Below are 19,525 nucleotides of genomic sequence, written 5' to 3'. Positions count from 1 at the left end.
GAAATTTAATTGGGTGGGTCTGAGGCCTTAAGTCTTGGTTTGTCAGGAGCCTTTCGTTTATTCGGGTATAGTAATAAGCAATTTGATAAGTGCCTCTAGTAGATAAAAAATGCGGCTGATAGTTTAGATGTTTGAAACACTGCATTTGCTCCTGCTGCAACTCACTGCACGCGACTCAGGGAGCGGGGAGCACTAACGTCATCACCAACAAACAGGCAGAGCCTGTCGCTGCCATGGAGACCGCCGCCTGAGTGACAGCCGGATAGCGTTGTCGTGGAGACCGCCGCTTGAGTGACAGCCGCACCGCCACCATGGAGACCGCCGCTTGAGTGACAGCCGCACCGCCACCATGGAGACCGTAGGCTGAGTGACAGCCGCATCGCCCGGCCCGGCTACACAGCGCTAAAACAAGGGTGGCTTTTCAGGTAAAGGAAAGAAACCTCCCCAAAATAGTGAGGCAAAGGAAACGTAGGCTGAGCCGGCCCTGCCTTCACCCCCCCACCCCCCCCCACTCCGCACTTCCCGTCCTTTGTTTCCAAACACCGCGAGGCCTAGCGGCGGCCTACACAGCCTGGGACTGGACTGGAGTGGAGTGGAGTGAGTCAGCGAGCCTGGCGTTGGGAGTGAGGGGGGCCTGGCAATTGTAGCCTGACCGCTGCTTGGGATTTGTGTGTGTGTGTGTGTGTGTGTTTTTTTTGTTTTGACGCTGCGTTTGCGGTCGGGAAAGCGGGGCAGGAGTTTTAAAGGAACCAGTGAGTAAGTGCGGCGCGCACGGGGAGAGGAGAGAGAGAGAGGGGGGGGGTGACGGGCGGCGCTTCCCTTTGTTTAGAACAAACCCCCATGTGGCCTCGCCATTTATCGCGATGTTTATTTTAAACCATTTCAGTCAGACGTACAAAGGGGGACAGACACAGCCGTGCCCTCAGTGATCCACTCAAAACCTGCACCACTTTAGTCTGCACGTATGTAGGCCGCTGTGTAATTGTCACTTTTTTCCCCACCTTCCGCCGAGAATTTCTATTGATTTAAGTAAGGTCTGTTCCTTCAGCCTTCATTGATGAGCTTTGTGAAAGGTAATGTTTTGATAAGGCATTGCAGTGTGGTTATTTGCATGCAAGTGTTTAAAATTTATATTCTAGGGCTATAATATAGATATCTAACTAAATATACTTCAATCACAAACTCTTTGTTCTAGATCATGGCCCCTGCTTTCACACTAATTTGGACTGGATTGCTATGAGTTACTGTGTGCTATGCGAAGAAGTGGTGACTTGTGCATTTTGTCATAATCCTGCATTTATGTCCACCATCCCTCAGGATTGTTCTGTGTGCGATGTGACTTGTTTCGCTTCGAACTCTTCAATAAACTGGTGTATCTGATTTCAAAGCTGAAATACCTCTTAAAATTTTAGGTTAGCTTTGACTGCATCGTGACTACAGTAATAAAAGAATCATATCTTGAGTATAGCACCACAGATGTATTAATGAAAAGTTTTCTCTATTAAAAAAGGAGCAAATCCAAAAGGATTCAGGCCCTCAGAGTTTATAACTAAATTGCTGATTCACTACTGTCATAATGTACTTTGGTATGGAGCAGATTAGCAGTTTTAGTTTCACTAACAATAATGGAATAATAAATGATTTGAAGACTGTTACCTATTATAAGAGGAATTGAATAGATTTATATAGTTGTCCAAAAATAGCATTTGTCAGCTTCATTAGAAATTAAATTTTAAAATTATATTTTGGTCCCAACCCTATTTATTGCAGTAAAGCTTTAAAAATCTCTCTTGACCAAGGTGGAACATAAATTGGGTCAAAAAGTTTGAAATCCCCCCTTTACCTTGCAAGGCACCTCACTCCAACCCCCTTATCTCCAGATGCAGTTTCATTTCCTGCTCTGTGCTGCACATGTGCTTCATGTTTGCTGTGAGATCACGTGTGCTGCCTTGTTCCATCCACTTAGGATGCGGCTCTTCAGTGTGCTATGGTAATTAGTGGAAATGAATGAGACTGTGCATGCAGCCCTAACTGAAGCGACGGTCTTTGTGTCTTGATGAAGCTCCTCATAAGGACAAAGGATAACGCCTTAGCGGTGTGTTTTTGTTTCACAGTCCTGCTATTCTAATATTAGTAATTTTTATATATTCCAAAAATGTGGGTGCTAAAACTTTGAGTCTCAACTGCGGATCATTGTCTTTTGACGTACTGTCTTTGTCTGCTATTATGGTATGCTTTCAGTCTTGGGGAACAATGTGGTCTGTAACACTGATTAATATTAGCTTCCATCAAGTGTTGTTAGTGTAAAGGTTATTAATTGGGGATCTGCAGTTGGGGCAGGGAATTTTTCATTGACTTTTAATTTTAACTGATTATATTATATTTCCAATTTAGAGTATGAACTGGAGTGTTTTCCAAAATTAAAGTAAGCAGGTAGTTTTTATGTATATTTCTAAATAAATTATGTTTATAAGCTATGTAGTTGGTAAACTGCAGATGACTTTTTACAGTAATCCTGCATAATATTTATGTGTTGCTTAAAAATCAGTTTACAACTTCCATAGGTCAGTTTTTTAAAAACACATTTAAAAAAATGTCAATTTGTTTTTTCTTTTGAAATCTCAAGGTGCATTTTTATAAGTCTGCTGCATCTTAACTCCAGACTTTTTTGTGATCCATTTTGTTGTATATCATGCAAATGATTGTTTCCCCAAGGACAGTTTTTTAATGAGGCTTGAAATAAAGGAACTAACAGACAGCAAACTGGTATTTGATAGAAGTCACTGGTCCACTAAACTAAAAATACAGGATGATCCTGATGGTTTAATAATTGCCCATGGAACTGTACCTCCGTATGATCGCCAGTCTTGAGAGGAGTGGTAATAGAAGAAAATCGGAAGGAAAATGTGAGAAGGAAAAAAAGTTGCATTGCACATAAATGGAATGTACGATTAGGTAATAGTGGTATTTAGATACAATGAGTGAAGTCAGGCCTTCTAGATCAATCTCACTTTAAAAATCACTTTCCATTCTAAAGATAACCTGCCTCACTTCACAATATATTCCACACTTGGTGTCAAAGCAAGAAAAAAGTTATTTTCTCTCAAGGAAAGTGATAGCTTGGCTCAGTTTCTTCTGAGCAAAGTATTTAGTTAAAGCCCTGCTCCAGGACTTGAGCACATAAAGAAGGCCAGGCCAGTACTGAGGGAGTGCTGCATTGTCAGAGTTGCTGTTGTCCTTTGGTGGCACTGTTTCCTTGTTCCAGTAGTTCAGGTGGATGTTAAACAATCCCATGATGTTTTTCAAAATAAGAGGACATTCTCCCTGTGTCTTGGCCAACATTCCTCTCAACCAACACCATGAAAAACAGATTAACTTCTCTTTTGTCTCAATACTGTTTGTGGGATCCTGCTATGCACCAAATAGCTGCTGAATTTGCCCACGTAACAATCATTGTATTTCAAAGTAATTAATTGTATGTGAAGTGCTTTAAGGTGTTTCTGAGACATAAGGTGCTATATAAATGCAGTTTTTTAGATTGTCTTGTAGAGACATCTGTTCACGTGAGAGGCTACAAAATCTTTCTGAAATAGATTTTCTAAATTTATATGTAAGCACAATATTGATTCATATTCATTGATACTGTTAAATAGTTATAAAATGGCATTTTAAAAAAATGCTTGTTTTCTGTCTCCAAGAAGCAGAGTGAAGCAGAGAAAGTCCTGTAATGGAGTCAGGACAGGACCAGGCTGATGGGTTACATAACAGAAAGGATGACTTAATTAATTTCAACATCCCTGTGGATTATTCCGTTGATTGCACAAGAAATCAAAGAGAAGGACTGCAGACAAATGACCCTTTAGAACTATTGCATAGTGGGACCATGGATAATCAATACAACTTGTGTGCTAAAAATACAGCTGGTGACTTGGAGACCAACACTGGGTCTACTGTACCTCCGACTGACAAGGTACACCTGGACGATGCCATCTCAAGTACCACAGTCACTGTCTCTTATGTCAATCGGCCCCACCTGTTTTCTTCCCAACGGATATTGCAGCATTCCTTGCATGAGCAGTCATTGCCATCGCTCTGTATTCCATCTGTTTGTGTGCAGTCACAGCAGATGTTGCCAGCCTCATTTGATACATCCATACCTACCGATTTTGTTGATTTATCATTTGAGAACCCTGTGTTGGTACAGTCTGGTGACCTGGAATCCATTACAAGAGGCCTTGAAAATGGAATAGACTGTAGCATTGTGAACCAGCACGTAGTGAAGGCGCTGGACTTAGATTTAGCATTACCTCCTTCTACTGTCCATGAATCAGTATCATGTGGTAGGCCACTCGAACAGACATTAGACACCGCAGAGGAAACCTTGTATGAACAATCTAGTGCTTCATCTGACGTGGAAACATATGACTCTGTGTGCCAGTTTTCTGGAGTAATGCATCAGGAAAATGAGCGGAGTGATACTTTAAGTCCTGCTGAAACTGTAGTTCAAAACTCTGACGTGCTTGTAATAAAATTGACTGGGTGTTCGACACCAGAGAGCAGACCAAACAACAAAGAACAGTGTGAAAGCAAAAACCTGCTGGGCAGGATGGACCACTGTGAAACGCAAAATGGTACTGGTGTCTTCACTGGGGTGAAAAGCTTAAATAACCAGTATACAGAGAGGAAGCTTCAGCCAGTGTGGGACTTAAACAGGAGTTACAAAGACCAGGCCACAATGACAATAAAAACAGAAAACATCGTTGAATTTTCAGAGGCAGGAGTACCAACTGAATCTGAAGAAAGCCTGAGCGAGGACACTTTTGGTAAAACATGCCCAGAAGACTTGACAGAAGGGGAACATAACGTTTCACCAGTTTGTGATCGAAATAGAGCATCTTCAAATTCCACACTGCCGTCACAAAGTTTAGTAAGTCCAGATGGTTACCAGAGGACATACATGGATAGTGTCGGGACCAACATGTCATCAAGTTACAAAGTAGCACCCAATGCATGTAACGTGCTGCAGAATTCAGAAAAAAGGAGACATACTCCAAGTAACATTTCAGTCCTTCAAAATATGCAAAAAACTGATATCTTATCACAGCAGGGTACAAAAACTGGAGAGTGGTCACATGACCAAGAAGTAGCTTTAACATCTGACCTAAAGAACGGAGAAATGCATTGTGCAGGGAAGGATGCCAAAGGCACCCAAAATAATAGCTCAGTGCAGGTCAGTTGCAACTCAGCAGATAGAATGGTTTCTCCATGCAGTGGAGATCTGAAACCAAATATTAAAGTAACCGAACAGTCTGTGAGTAATGAAAATAGCTGCCGGGAAGCCCAAAAACAAATTTCTTCCGGTGATGCAAATGACGCCCTTTCTGCAGCCAAACCGAATTTGAAGGAGATTCCTGAATCAGTGCTGGTCGTCAACAATGTGTGCGAGAGCAGCAGAAGTTCGGCTTCATTCAGTAATCAAACGTTTCCTTCCTTGCAGAAGCTATCAACTGCAGAGAGTAATCATCCCAGGATAAAGCCTTGCTCTCTTGAATTGCATAAACTAAACGTTCTTGAAACGGAGGGGAAGTGCGATGTTCGAGGATATGTATTAGACCTGAAAAGAAACGATGTTGCATCGATGTCGTGCAGCATTTCTATGAGTCTCTCTTTAGCCAAGTCTGGTAAAAGCATTGATCGTGGAGAGGAGGCAGACTCTGGTGAGAACTGTGATGGAAAAGGTGGCCAGAGCCCCAGTAATGACGATGTATGTGAAGTCTTGTCTGTCCAGGCAGGGCCACAAATCCCTAACAGGAGAAAGCAGACCTTGGTGGCCAAGTACGAGGACAGTGAGGTAGTCTGCATCTCTGACGATGAGAACGTTAGCTGTTCGGTTGCAAAAACTGACGCGCATCAGGATCGGTCTCAAGTTCAGGATAATAAGAAACGGAGGACGGCTTGTCAACAGCATATGAATCAGAAGAAATTTGAAGATCGACCTCTCCAAATTGATGGCAGCGCTGAACCCAAGCTTTTTGAAAGGAAGATTCTTCCGCCGCGGCAAAGAGGAATGAGGCTGGAGCAGATCGTGCAAAATATTGTAACTCAGCCCAAGTCTAGGACCTCCAGCAGTCTCAGTGAGCGACTGAGAAGAAGCAGGGACGCACCGACTGCTACTCCAACGAGGTTTCAACCACCAAGACGCAAATCATCCAGCTCTGCTGCAGAACAGAAGTCCAAGGGCGATGCTGGACTCTCTCCTAGAATCAGGGATTCCTCACAAAATACAATGACTTCGGAATGTGAAATGCAAGAACAGAATGATTCAGACTTAGGAGAAGTGGGCCCAATAGTTGCAGAGAAGCAGAACAAAAGTAAATCTACCTCAATTCCAGGCTTTTGCCGTGAACATGCAACAAAACTGAGCACTCCTGTTTCCCCTGCCACGCCTTTCTGCAGTGCCTCTTTGTCTTCAAAGCAGTCGATTGAGATGTCCCGGGAGGGGCGTACTTCGGGCAATAAGCAAAGGTTTGGCGATCCTGACCTCAAATGTTTAAACGGGAACAGAAGGAAGCAGACGCCAAGCACTAGGAATGCCACGCAGCCGAAGAATTGCGTATTGTCCCGGCAACAATCCTCCCAGCCGAGGTCGAGGGGCGCAGCAAGAAAGAAAATACGCAAGCCAGCAGGTAAAAAGCGCCAGACGCAGCAGGGACAGCCCTCGTCATTCTTTGCACCCGAAGAGCCTGAGATAAAACTAAGAGCATTGACTCTTAAGGCTGAGGACCGACGAGATAGATATGATAGTTTTTCACCTTACGTTAAGGTAGAGGCAAAGGGTTATTCAACGTGTACGGTAGTAAACTATTCCGAGGACGATAATAACAACCCTAAGCAAAAGAAACATTCCCAGCAGCAGTCGCACGGTTCAGTTCCAAAATCATCTTGCTTGACATTGGGCCCTACAATTAATGAGGCTTCTCACAAAAGCTTTCTAGTCTGCTGTCTATGCGGCCAGTCTGCAAATGCTATGGAGCAAGGTGATCTTTTTGGACCTTTCTATCCTGGAGGATATACACCTTCGAGCAATCAAACTGCCCGGTCAAAGGAGGTCAAGACCGAGCAAGCTGGTGCAGTTGTCTCTAGCCCTAGTTGTAATTCCATTAGGAATGCAGTAAATAAAACTCCAGGACAAAATCCAGAGTCTAGAATGAGGGAAGGGGCAACAACCCGTGGCCAGAAACGCAGAAGTTTGGACGGTCTTGAAGAGGCCACAAAATGTTCCGATAATAAGAAGCCTAAGAATGAGCCATCTTTGGAAGAGTGGTACCAGCCCCCGTTGGTCCCAATGGACACTAATGAATACTGGATGCATGAAGACTGTGTGACGTGGTGTGCTGGTGTATTTCTTGTAAGAGGAAAGCTATATGGTTTGCTGGAGGCTATCAATCTTGCACAAGAAACGGTAAGTAAGACGAGGAATTGTAGCATATTGTACAGATGTTAACCATGTTTTCATTTCTAAACCTTATAAATCCTGAACTTTTAATCTTTAGTTAGTGAGTGAGTGAATGAATGTCGGATGCCATCATTGGTCCACTATTCTATGGTCATTTGTTAGGATTTCAGAATATTTAGAGATGAGTAAAGAGTGGAAAATGATGTGCTAATTATCTTTTATTTTCACTGTAATGAATAATTTCAACAGAGCAGGTGGAAATAAAGGTTTTCTTTAAAATTAGTTTTACAGCATTCAGTTAAAAAGTTGAGGGATCCCAGATCTCCGAACTTTTTATAGAGTATTTTTTTAAATCACCTTGTGTCATAAATTCAAAGGAGGTGTGCTGCAGAGGTCTGGTAAACTACATAGTGTAGTTCCCAATTCCAGTAAGGAACCTTAGGAAGGGCAAACAAAGGATGACGAGCCATTTCTAGTGGAGAAAATCTGAATGCAAGGTATATTGAGTTTCACTTGTGTACCTAAAAATGTCTAACCTGCAGTTAGCGGCATGTTACACTAACGCAGTGCGTCGGTACTTAAATGAGAATTTTAAGAAACCGTGATTTCAGTTTGGGGCAGGGAAGTTTCCTTTTTGAAATCTCTTTGCCTGTTCTAATGGAGCAAATGAAAAGAGGTGCAGCTGCATGTTCCCAGTCCCTTACAGCCTGACCCCTGGTTGTGCATTGTACAGGGACAGGCGTTGTATGTTTGTTTAACACTCCATTTCTTGCTGTTCCTGATTCTGAATGCCGAGTCTGATGCTAACCCATGCATTATCCAGTCCTCGTCTATTTTTTTCCGTCTAAGTTTTCTCCTATATTACGTCTCCTGCCCAGCTGATTCCAGCCATCTGCTCCATAACTGGCTGCAAAGAGATACACAAGAACAGGCTGGGTGATTCTCACTTTCTTCCCCCCCCCCCCACCCTCTCCAAGTATTATCTCAAAATCCATACATTCATTCTGTGAAAGCCTAAAATGGACAGTGTTTGGGATTCCTGAAATACGCAAACTTGAGTGCTCAATTAATACAATTATTGCCCAAGAGGTGCATATAGGCGCTGAGTTTTTGGACAAAGCTTAACTTGCATCACATTGTACAATTTTGCAATGCAGCTTCTAGTTTAATAGAGGTGAACCATGTTGTTTAATATTTCGTTAGAACAGTTGCTCCTAGTTTTGGTGGAAATTTGATTATAGTTAGTACAGGAGCCCAAAACCTGATATGAGGGACACTTGATAAGATTTTGGCAGTCTCACAAGGTTGTTGTAATGAGGCTTGACTGTATTCACTTCTGTGTCATTGTAATTAAACACATCCACTAGATCAAATTTATCTCCATTATAGGATTACTGAAGTGCATTTTCAGCAATCCAGAGGTTAAGTTAGATACATTTTTTTTAACACTAACATTTTTGATTAGTTAACAAAAGAAACCCTGTGACTCATGCCATCCTTTCATTTGGATTGCTGAATATCCTATTCATCATTCTGAGGACTTGCATTTCATATAGGCAACAAAGAATTTGATTTCTAAGGTCTATGACCCACATATGAAGAGGGCAGCACATCAGGCTTATGCCTGGTTACCCAGCTGGACCAGTAGCAAAATGTATTTTGTGCCTGCAGCTTTAACCTGCCTTCCAAAAAGCTGTTTCTCTGATCTGCCCTTGGATATCTGATTTTTTTGTGCTATATTAGTATAAGCTCTTAATTTTTCTTTTCAGTGTGTGGTTGTTGTTTTATATCTTCACATTCTTTCTTTGGAGAATAGTGTGAAGTAGTGCAAGGATTCTCAGGCTGATTCTGACAGTCTCACAGGCCGCCACGTGAACGCTCCTTCCGTGGTTGGCACCAACTTTATACCAGCCGATAGGGTGGCTAGTTCTATACGGCAGGGTTTTCTGGGCTCCCACAATCCATGCGATGAGGGGGGATGTTAACCCAGAATTCAGAGCCGGAGATCTGGTCTCCACTCGCAGGGACTGTCTGGACTGAGGTTCGAACCCTGCACCTTCTGACTCAGAGGTGCGAATACTACTACTAAGCCAAAGGCTCGCTCCAGTGAATGGTGAGTCACACCCTTTATAGTTTCTCATTTGCTTCTTGATTTGGTCTCTGCACATTTCACACTATTATTCCCTGTTGACCTTTCTAGTTTCTTCCTACTGCATTTTCAGAATCTCTTGCTTGTCAGCTCCTCCAAAACTCTTTGCTGCAGAGTTGAGCTTTTTCACTTTCCCAGCTGAGCCCACTTTTAGTTTATGATGGTGATTTTTACTCTGGGTTCCAGTGCCCTATATTAATGCAATACACATAATGTCCAGAGAAACTTCGGTTCTATTTCCACTTGCTGAGAAATGATGTATGTTTGCACTTCTCAATTTAAATGTACTGTAATAAACAATTTTTATGCATCACATAATTTAAGATGAATACTCTGCCTTGTCACGGCACATCCATCATTGAAGTTATCTTGGTAACAGCTTACATTGCATTTGGTGATTTTGTTTTAGCAAAATGGCCTCTTCTTCCAAACTCTGAAGCAGTTTGCCATATTAATTGAAATAGAAAGTGAAACCAAATGTATTAAAGTATCAACTTTATAGATTTTTTTTGCTCCTCTGTGAAGCGCCTTGGAATTTTTTTTATATGTTAAAGGCACAATATCAATGCAAGTTGTTTTATACTTTTATTTAAATATACAATATGTAGCTAATAATTCTATTGTAGCAGGTAGCTATAACTTAAAGTGAAGAGTAAAACCAGTTGAGAGACATCAAAGTGAACATAGCCAAGCCTTATCACTACAATCTCATGTGGATTGATAGAGATGTTTTAGCCCCTCCTTTTTCTGCCAGTTTCCTCCCTGTGGCCTCTGCTGACCCGAAGGTGGTGACTCCTTGCTGAGGTAGGGCTCTATAGATATTGACAGCTCTCTGGTATCTTGGTCAAATGATCATTCTGCCTACTTGAGTCTCATCAGTGTCAGCAGGCTATTGAACTGTGGAGGGCTTCAAGTCTGAGTTTGATCCTATCTTCACCCAAGAGCTACACACACATTCTTCTGGTAGGGGACACTAGATAGCAATGAATGGAAACCATAGCCATTTTTTCTCTTTCCCTTTCCCTAATCCTGGGTCCTGAAGCCTGAACTGTGTCGTACCTACTACTACTATCCCATCTGAGATCAGTTAACACAGCATGGACCAAGGAATGAGCCTGGGTCTTTCTTAATCTGTATGGCTCAGTGCTCACTGTGCTAACTAGGCAAGCCATCAGGGTGCATGACCGAGTGTTTATGTGCATCAGTAGCATGGAGGTATGCAAAGAAGCATATGCCATTTGGTATATTGAGGCTGTTGCACAGACCATGTGCAAAATACTCAGTCATGGACTTTTCAATCTGCTGAATGTCCTGTAAAAACACTCTTCAGTTTCTTGTTTCCCTTGCCCAAAGGCAGTTGAACAGTACTTCAGAAGTCTCAACTTCCATCCTACATTATTTAATCCTTGGCCAATTCCCTTTCTTGCCTTGATGTCTCCTTGATTTCAGCAACCTAGGAACTATCATGTTTAATGTAGCATTTGATCGCATTCTCCTAACCCTCAATGCCATTTCTAACTAGATGTTCAACCAATCCTTTTTATTCCTTTACGTTGCTAATCAGTAGTATTAACTGCTTTAGCTGGTGGTCTATTCCACATATCCGTTACCCTGGGATGGGAAAAATAATTCTTCCTGATCTTAAATCTTGCTTGAGGCTTGTTAGTTTTATAGCCATGTCCAAGTTAAATAGCCTAGAATTACATAGAATTTACAGCACAGAAACAGGCCATTCAGCCCAACTAGTCTGTGCCGGTGTTTATGCTCCATGCAAGCCTCTTTCCACCCTACTTCATCTAACCCTATCAGCATATCTTTCTATTTCTCCTTCATGTACTTATCTAGCTTAAATGCATCAATGCCATTCACCTCAACTACTCCATGTGGTAGCAAGTTCCACATTCTAACCACTCCCTGGGTAAAGCCTATCTACATCTACACTAGCCAATCCTTCCAGCATTTTAAAGATTTGGATCATATTTTCTTTCAGTTTTCATTAGCAACTTTTTTCGTTGCAATGACATAATCATTTTGGTCCCTGAAAGATTTTCTTTTGTACCTAATGCAGGATTAAAGGTGAACTCAAGCAATGGATCCAACATGAAAACATTTCCTTATTAGTAGGAAGGAACCAAAGCGTAAAATCTGCAGAGAGACATAAGAGCTCAACCAGAGTGTGTTTAACTGTTGAATCTTTATCAGATAATGTGTAATGTGATTTATAGCAAACAGTCACAACAGCCCAGCAAGGACTATTACTGTGCGCAGTGTTCCAAACCATCAGCAGCATAACTACTGCATTCATAGCCTGGTAGCTTGTTGTGGCAGGCCTTCAATTGCCTCGTGTCACCTAGCTGCCTCCTGGAATTGCTGCTTCCCCTTTTTTTAAACAAATGTGTTGCACGTTATATTGAGGGACTTTGTAATTAAACAAATTAATCTTTCTGAAGAAGGCTGACTGAAGTAGCCTGGAGTTTTTGATCTGCTTTTTAGGCAAGATTATATTTTCTTTTTAAATTGCAAATCAGGTACATTGACACCAGTGATAAGGAAGTAGCTGCACTTAAAGGGGATTACATTATTCCCATGTTGGCTGCCCCTGCATTTAGCTGCTGTATTGGAGAGTGTACAGGGCCTGAAGCCATTTGAATTATTTAGAGATCAATTGATTTAAAAGAAAATTAAGCTACCTGCGACTGCTTCTGTAGATAACTCTACCCCAATAGTAATGTTCTAATTTAGACTGGCTACATTTATCCCTTTTTTATCTTTGAGATGATTTAAAGTGATTTTTTTTTTTCTCATTTCACTTAGCATGTACGGTTCTCCCAGTCGACTGCCTGGACACTCGACCTGCTGTGGGCCTCTGTTGAAGATGTTTTTAGTTGCTGCCAGATATTTTGTGAAAGCTGTCTGGTGTGATTTTTTTTTTCTCCCCCCTTTAAGTGTGCTGCCTCCTCCATTTCCACCCCCCCACCCCCCCGCCCGGAGAATTCTAGCCTTTGTTGAGTGCCTATCAATGACAATGCGGCAAAACTCATTGTTTTAGGAATTGTGGGTTTGAAACTGCAATTTATCGATCCTTGGCATAGTATGGTTCGAACATCGAACCACAATTATGATTTCAAATCTTATTATTTCACCTACAGACACAATTTTTAATATTCATATAAAGACTAAATACCATCATCCTGGGCATTTCTTTGACCAGAATGTGCTCGTTCTGCTGCAGTGGTGTCTTCTGTAAGTGACCTGATGTTTTCGTGAAGTGATTAAGTCAATACGTCATGTGGTTGGGAAACAAAAATGTTTGTCAAGCACTTTTGCCTGAAGATGGTGCCCCTTTAAGTTTGCAGACTAAACATAATTCATGTACATAAGCAGTCTTAGTATCAGGCCTGCTGCTACACTGCTGACTGCCACTTCCCACTGCTTTCTAGCATTCATTCATCATTCTTTTGTGAACTCACTTCTTTGTTCTCCCCTGCTATGTTTATCTAAATGGAATTTTTTTACATTACAGCTTGCTTCTGCTGTTGTACATGAGGCCTATTCTGTATGGTGCATATTATCTGCTGACTGCACCAGATTTTTTAAAACTCAATCTTCTATTTAAATATAAATGCAGCTACTTTATTTGATGCACAGAGCTGGATGAGTGAGAGATTCTTTCTGTTTCTTATTTAATTAAGCAAAATAGTCAACCTATCTGAGTTCCTGTGTGCCTTGTTCTTGGCAACCCCATGTAGACTGTGTTCCAAGTAATTTGACCAGAGAAAGAGGAGTTTATTTTAACATGACACTTTAATGTCCCCTTGACATTAATTGGACATATAAAGATTGTTTAAATTGTGTAATCTTTTTCAAAAGCCTCAATTTTTGGTTTTCAGACTTCGGGTTAAGGTGCATTTGTCAGGAATGCAGCAGACCTTTACTCTGCATCTACCTTGCACCATACCTGAGCTGGGGACACTTGATGCTGACGCTCATGAGGAAAACCTTTATAGTTTACGCATCTTCCTGAATGGCGAGATCGTATTTCACAGTTTTCCCATCCTATAATCTGCAGGCTTTTAAAAACCAAGCTTGGGGACCATCTCATCACCACTATGTGATTTATCTCATCTTCCTTCCTACTGTTTTCAGCCTTGATGTCTTTGGTTGTGAGTTGGGTATTCCACTGTTAAACCATTTGTGTATCCTCTATTTGTACACAACATTCTTCCTATAATCATCAGTGTGAGCACCAAATGCATGTTTGCCTGTCTTATGCTGTACAATATTAGTCAATCTCCTGTGGCAGTTAAGACCAAGTGTAGCATTAAGTTGAATTGGTGTTAGAGGGTGGGGGATAATTGGACGAGGGCGTACAGATACAATTCAGTCCCTACTTTGGAACCCCCATTTTGAAGTCATACATTCTGTTCGTAGTTTTGTATTTCTATTATAAATTCTGATGTACTCGTTTAAAATGGAAACTGACAATGTAAACTTTTCACGCTGTAATTACAGCCATCTTCCAGTGGCAGTACCTCAGCACCTCCAACAAGGGGGATTAAGGGAGTCTAATTACAACATGAAACGTTTATATAGGCCATTCTGATTATAATGAGAAAAGCAGATATAAGATTTTTAATTTATTATAGCAATCCTTTTAAAAATATGAAGCAAGTAAATCATTTCACAATAGGACCTTCTGACCTGGAGCCTGAAACTTACAAGCAGCTACAATTGCCCACTAATTGGAGTTTACAAGGAACTACAATATTCTGGGTTTGCGTTTTTTTACCAGTTCATCACAGGGAGTACTTGAGCAGTGGCCTTAATGGAGCCAGCCAGGTTAGCAGCTAAACACACCTGTGCTCCAGATCTCTGAGTGCCAGTGTTGCGAAAACAAACTCTTGTAAATTATTTTAAGTAGAAGGACTTATTTCTTTCTCTCCCCTTTACTTTTCCATCTTCTCACTCCTCTGCATTTGCTACTGTCCTGTTTGTCTCTGCATACTTCCTCTTCTCATTTCCTGTATTATTTGTACTGTCATGTGGGGAGACTAGAGGTGCGGTGAGGATAGGGGAGGCAGCTTTCCGAATAGGCAGAGTTGGGTGAAGACTTGGAAGAAGAAACTGCTTCTTTACTCACGCCTCTAAACAAACAGCATCCTATAAACATAGACGAGTGGATTTAAAAGCCATATATATGACCTTTTTCCTCTGGCCTTCTTGCTGCTAGAACCTCATCTATTACCTAATACTCCTAGAACAAACGTGAGTGTCCTTTACTGAACGAAGGAGCTTGGTGTGATTGATATGAACTCCACCCAACCAGTGTAGCATCATACTGGTACCAGGATCATTCGTATGAATAGAGTATTGATTCTGGTCTTCTAAGTCCCTTGCCACATCCCACTCTCACAGACCTCGTGCCCTAGCAGTGGGGTAACCCTGCAGTTTGAGAACTACTGCCCTAAACCTGTCTAAACAATGGGCGGTGGGTCATATGAGGCCTACGTGCCCTGGCAATCTGTCACATGTAGCCCAGGCAACTCCGTTCTATTTGTGCTTCAATTCTGTTACTTGCTGATTGGACTGTTTGAATTTTTTGTGGTTGCAGGTTTGAAAAGGGTTGCACCATTGTTGGAGAAATCCAAAATCAGAATATCAGTGTCTGTCAGTATCCCCAGCTTGAGATAAATGCAAATGAATAGGAACATTGTTTTAAACTTTGAGACTCCATGTATGCACCTAAGCAACCCACAAAACAAAAAGCTGTAAACTACACACCGCACGTAGACGCTAACATTCTTTGCATCTCCCTGTATGTGTGTCCTTTAGCTCAGTTGGACTGTACATTTTATGATTTCTCCCTTGTACCTTAGGGGATTAGGCGTGAAAGGGAAGCCAATATTTTTCATCCCCTGGAGATAATTGAATACACAAACTTTCCCCCCTTTTGTCTAAACCCATTGGCTTATCCCTGACAACAGTAGGAAATATTTGTTTTATCCACCATTCAATAGTGATAGTAATCACTCATTTATTCCCTGACACTGCCAATTTGATGTTTTAAAAAAAATAAACGAATAAAATTTGTCCTATCCAATCCACTCTAGACTTGCATTTCCCAGAGTACAAATGTATGCAATTTCTGTCCACCTAGTCTGCGATTTCTTTTACATGTCCTGTAAAATGTGTCTTTCAAATCTTGCCCCTCACTGCGAGTGGCCATTTGACGTTTGCAGTCCTATGTGATTGAACTGTTGTGTTTTTGTAAGAATTATGCAGAATTTTCAGTTGAATTGTCCTTGGGCTGCTACTGAGTGTGAAGTCACTGCTATATATTGGAGCATGGTATAGTCCACCATACCTGGCTGAGATCAACTCCCTGTCTGTTCTCTCAAGTGGCATGAACTATAGCTAAACCACAATTTATCAGCTATGCAAGAAGGAAAGAGCAAGGGGTTCTGCTTTCTGCTTGTAGAATTCTTCCTTACAAAGCAGCCCTCCAATTTAGCTGTGTACTCGCTCAATGTGTGCCCCCAGTTATGAGTACAAAAAATAGAATTGGGTGCTAATCTCGAATGTTTTCATGTCCCTATTTTCCAGTTCCAGCATTGCTCCATGCTTTCCATCCATAAATGTTGTTATCTTCTTGAATCATTCATGGCTTATCCCACAATAAGTAGATTCAGTGATGATAAAATCCATTTTACTCCATTTTCTGAATCTGAGGAAGGTAATGGCTGGAAATTAATGTAATTAGATTATCCAAGCGGACTGTCTAATGGCATTTGCTTTCACCTTCTAATTGAAACCTATACTGGGTATTTGATCTAGGAGGGAATGCCTACTGAGTTAGATAGTTCAAATTGAATCTCAGACTGTGGGTTCTAGGATTTGGCAAACATACTGCTCCCTTTAGTTGACCCCTCGACCTTTAGCCCTCTGACCCAGCTACCTCCCACTGTAACAACTTCCCTCTAGGTTTTATGATAGATTTATCAATATAGAGCTATCTATCTATCTATCTATCTATCTATCCTAGGGAGCAAATAGCTGATCATTTTAATATGTCAGTTGTACCATTGAGAGGCAACTTTTCCATACTTGTCTTGATCCTAGAAGTCAAAAGGAAAAAATAGTACTCCAATGTGAAATTTATTGAGGCTGAGATCACCATGTTCTTGTATGTTTGCCCCCTCCTCCCAATTTAAATGGGGGAGGGGTGAAGGTTAACATCTCTTCATAATGCCAGTAGCATAAACACCAGACCTCTGGTTTGGCGCCCTTAACCCTGTGTCATGCTATTTTACTTAAGTTTCACATACACAAAGGATAGAAGTCTCTGCCTTCTGTGAAAATGGTAGGTCATCTGCATCATGAGTTAGCCTGTAGGATCCTTCCTTGTTCTCTGTGCTCCTGTTAGTGACTCGAAAGCCAGAAGAAAATTGATGCCAAAGAGCATGCCTGTCTAGTACCCTTGCCGATTATAAAGGGGGCAAGAGAAAGGTATTCTGCTACCATGAGTGGCGCAGAGTGTCTTTCCACCTGAAGATGGGCAGAGAACAACAGGTGCTTGTGTTCTGCTCAATCAAATGCTTTCTTTACAGCCAGTGAATGCACTGTTACTGGATCCCATTCTCCTACAGCTCTATAAACAGGAAATATTAGTTTGATTTATTGGAATCTGTTCTAGCTTGATTAAAATTTTCCCCCAACCTTGTTAATCACCTAGGCACTGAGTAGTTGAGACAGAGACCATTACATCTTTAAAGGATAAAGTGGACAAATATTTGAAGTAGAGGGAGATAGAGGGCTGTGGGAGGGGAGCAGGATTGTGGGATTGGTTTGGATTGATCTAGCAAAGAGCTGGTACTGATACAGTGGGACAAATCGTCACTCTGTGCTATGATTCTAAGGGCATCATTCATTGTAAGCTGAAGCAGACTCAGAACTGTGAAAATAAGTGGCTCATGTTTACTGTAATGAGATTTTTTCCCATCAGTACGTTGTTCCACAGAAACAGATAACCTTTGGAATTGTTACTGATTTGTCTTCTCCAAAATGTAGAAACAATGCAAAATATTTGTAAACTTCAAAGGAACCATTTCTGGAAAAAAAACAATTTAGCAAACTGACTGAAGGCTGTATTCATAACATTGCAAATTTATGTTTGGGATGGGATTTATGTTTTATTAAATAAATGGAAACTTGGATAGAATGTCAGTTTGAAAAGTGTTGATCTGCTTAACAGCTCATGTAACTTGCATTGTTTTCTAGAAATTTCTCAATCAGGTGAAATAACGGCTAAAATCACATTTAAAAAAAATCATATCTAAGGAGATTTTATAGGTCCTCCCAGCACAGGTCTTTTTTTTTCCCCTTTCAGCATCAGCTATGGCATTGAGTGATTCAAGCATTAGAACACACCCTGCTCTGCCCTCCCGTGAAGTTTCAAAGAGAATCAGTACAGTGGGTGCTACAGCTGTAGCATTGTGAAATCTAGTTGTGCTGTCCTGTGAGATTTTACCTAACCTGTATTTGTTTTGATTTGTGAAATGTTTTTTTTTGCAAAAGCCTTTCTGATGCTGACCTTGTTTCCACAGATCTGCTCCATGTGTCAGAAAACTGGTGCCACTTTAGGCTGCTACATTAAAGGCTGCCCTCTTAAGTACCACTATGCCTGTGCTGTAGAAAGTAGTGAGTATCTCTTCAGTTATTTTTGGTTTTGACCAAGAAGGTAAATGTTTGTGGAGCTGTGTACAGACTTTTGCTTCAAGTTAAAGTGGCTTTTTGATTGTTGCATAGCTAAGTATGGAGAGCTGAATGCAACCATTTTGTTCTGTGCAAATAACGGGTTTCACGGTGGTTATGCTTTCTGCACTAGAAAGGACACTGGTGATTTAAATTGATGAACACTAGTGCCATGTGTGCCAATAAAAGTGATAACCCAATTTTATTCTGGTACGACAATCCCCTGATAATTCAAAGTCATTTTTTTGTCCCAGCAATGAAAATTGCCTTTAGCATAATTCAAATGAAGTGACGTCAAATTAACAGGAATGGGGCGTGTATAATTTATTACATCATTTTAAATAAAGTTCAGATTAGATTTTATGTAATTGTGGGAGCAGGTGTGGAGCTGAGTCAATATTTGCTATAGGACATTGAACTGTTTAACACTAGTTTGAAGTACTAGGTCGTCGCAGCCTTGTTTAGTATATTGGTACTAATATGGTTCAGGCAAAATTGTGCTTAAGCCAATGTACTTCCATGTTGTGTGATTATGTTCTTGCGTGATGCTGTTAATTCATCTCTCTATGTTCTCGCCATTGCCCCATCAGCAGTGACAAGCCAGTACTTCACCCTAGTGTTCTTCAGCTCAAAATGCTGTCTAGTCACAGCCCCAATTTGGAAAAACAAGACTTGCAGTTGTACGGCTGGCTATTTTTCACAGTCCAAGTGAAAATAGTATGATTTCATACTGCCATTCTACTGAGTTGAAATCTCAGTGACAATGCTGATAAAATGCATTTTTAATTCACTTGATAAATTAATCATTTTTTGGGGAGGGGTGGGTTATGAGAAGAATAGAAAGAGCATTGTTGGGGGGGGGCATTCTCTTCAGTGACACAGAGGAAAAATCAATTAAAACATAACCAGAAAGCTTGGTACAGCTACTGAAAGGGCCAATGGGCCGGTGAATGGTTAATGGGATCTGTCAGCCGATAGTGTTTGATGCATTGGCTGATGGATCCATTATCCTGCTATTGACCTTTATGTACTGAAGACTTATCGTGTTTTGAAAAACTATGGTGTCATTGCTTTTTTTCCACTCCCCTTAAAGGGAAGGAAAGCATAGCAAGCGAGCACATCGCCACAATAATACACTAAAAATCAACTGTTATAACGAGCAGCAGAGA

General features: G+C 41.2%; 1 protein-coding gene across 3 annotated transcripts in view; it reads left to right on the top strand.

Annotated features, from left to right (window-relative positions):
* The first annotated feature begins 320 nt into the window (after positions 1-320).
* Positions 321-19,525, top strand: part of LOC137341258 (uncharacterized) — a 42,834-nt gene continuing 23,629 nt past the window's right edge. The window contains exons 1-3 of one of the 3 annotated variants that reach the window (XM_068004354.1): positions 321-425; positions 3,702-7,462; positions 18,209-18,302. In XM_068004354.1, coding sequence (XP_067860455.1) covers positions 3,728-7,462; positions 18,209-18,302 — 3,829 coding nt within the window. In that variant the 5' untranslated portion in view covers positions 321-425; positions 3,702-3,727. Of the gene's footprint in view, positions 426-736; positions 1,074-3,698; positions 7,463-18,208; positions 18,303-19,525 lie in introns of those variants that run through there. The other 2 variants (XM_068004353.1, XM_068004355.1) reach the window with 2 other exon arrangements.

Source organism: Heptranchias perlo, chromosome 23 (assembly GCF_035084215.1).
Source record: "Heptranchias perlo isolate sHepPer1 chromosome 23, sHepPer1.hap1, whole genome shotgun sequence".
NCBI classification, from domain to species: Eukaryota; Metazoa; Chordata; class Chondrichthyes; order Hexanchiformes; family Hexanchidae; genus Heptranchias; species Heptranchias perlo.
The sequence above is the reverse complement of the archived record's forward strand: the minus strand, read 5'-3'. Positions and strand labels throughout refer to the sequence as shown.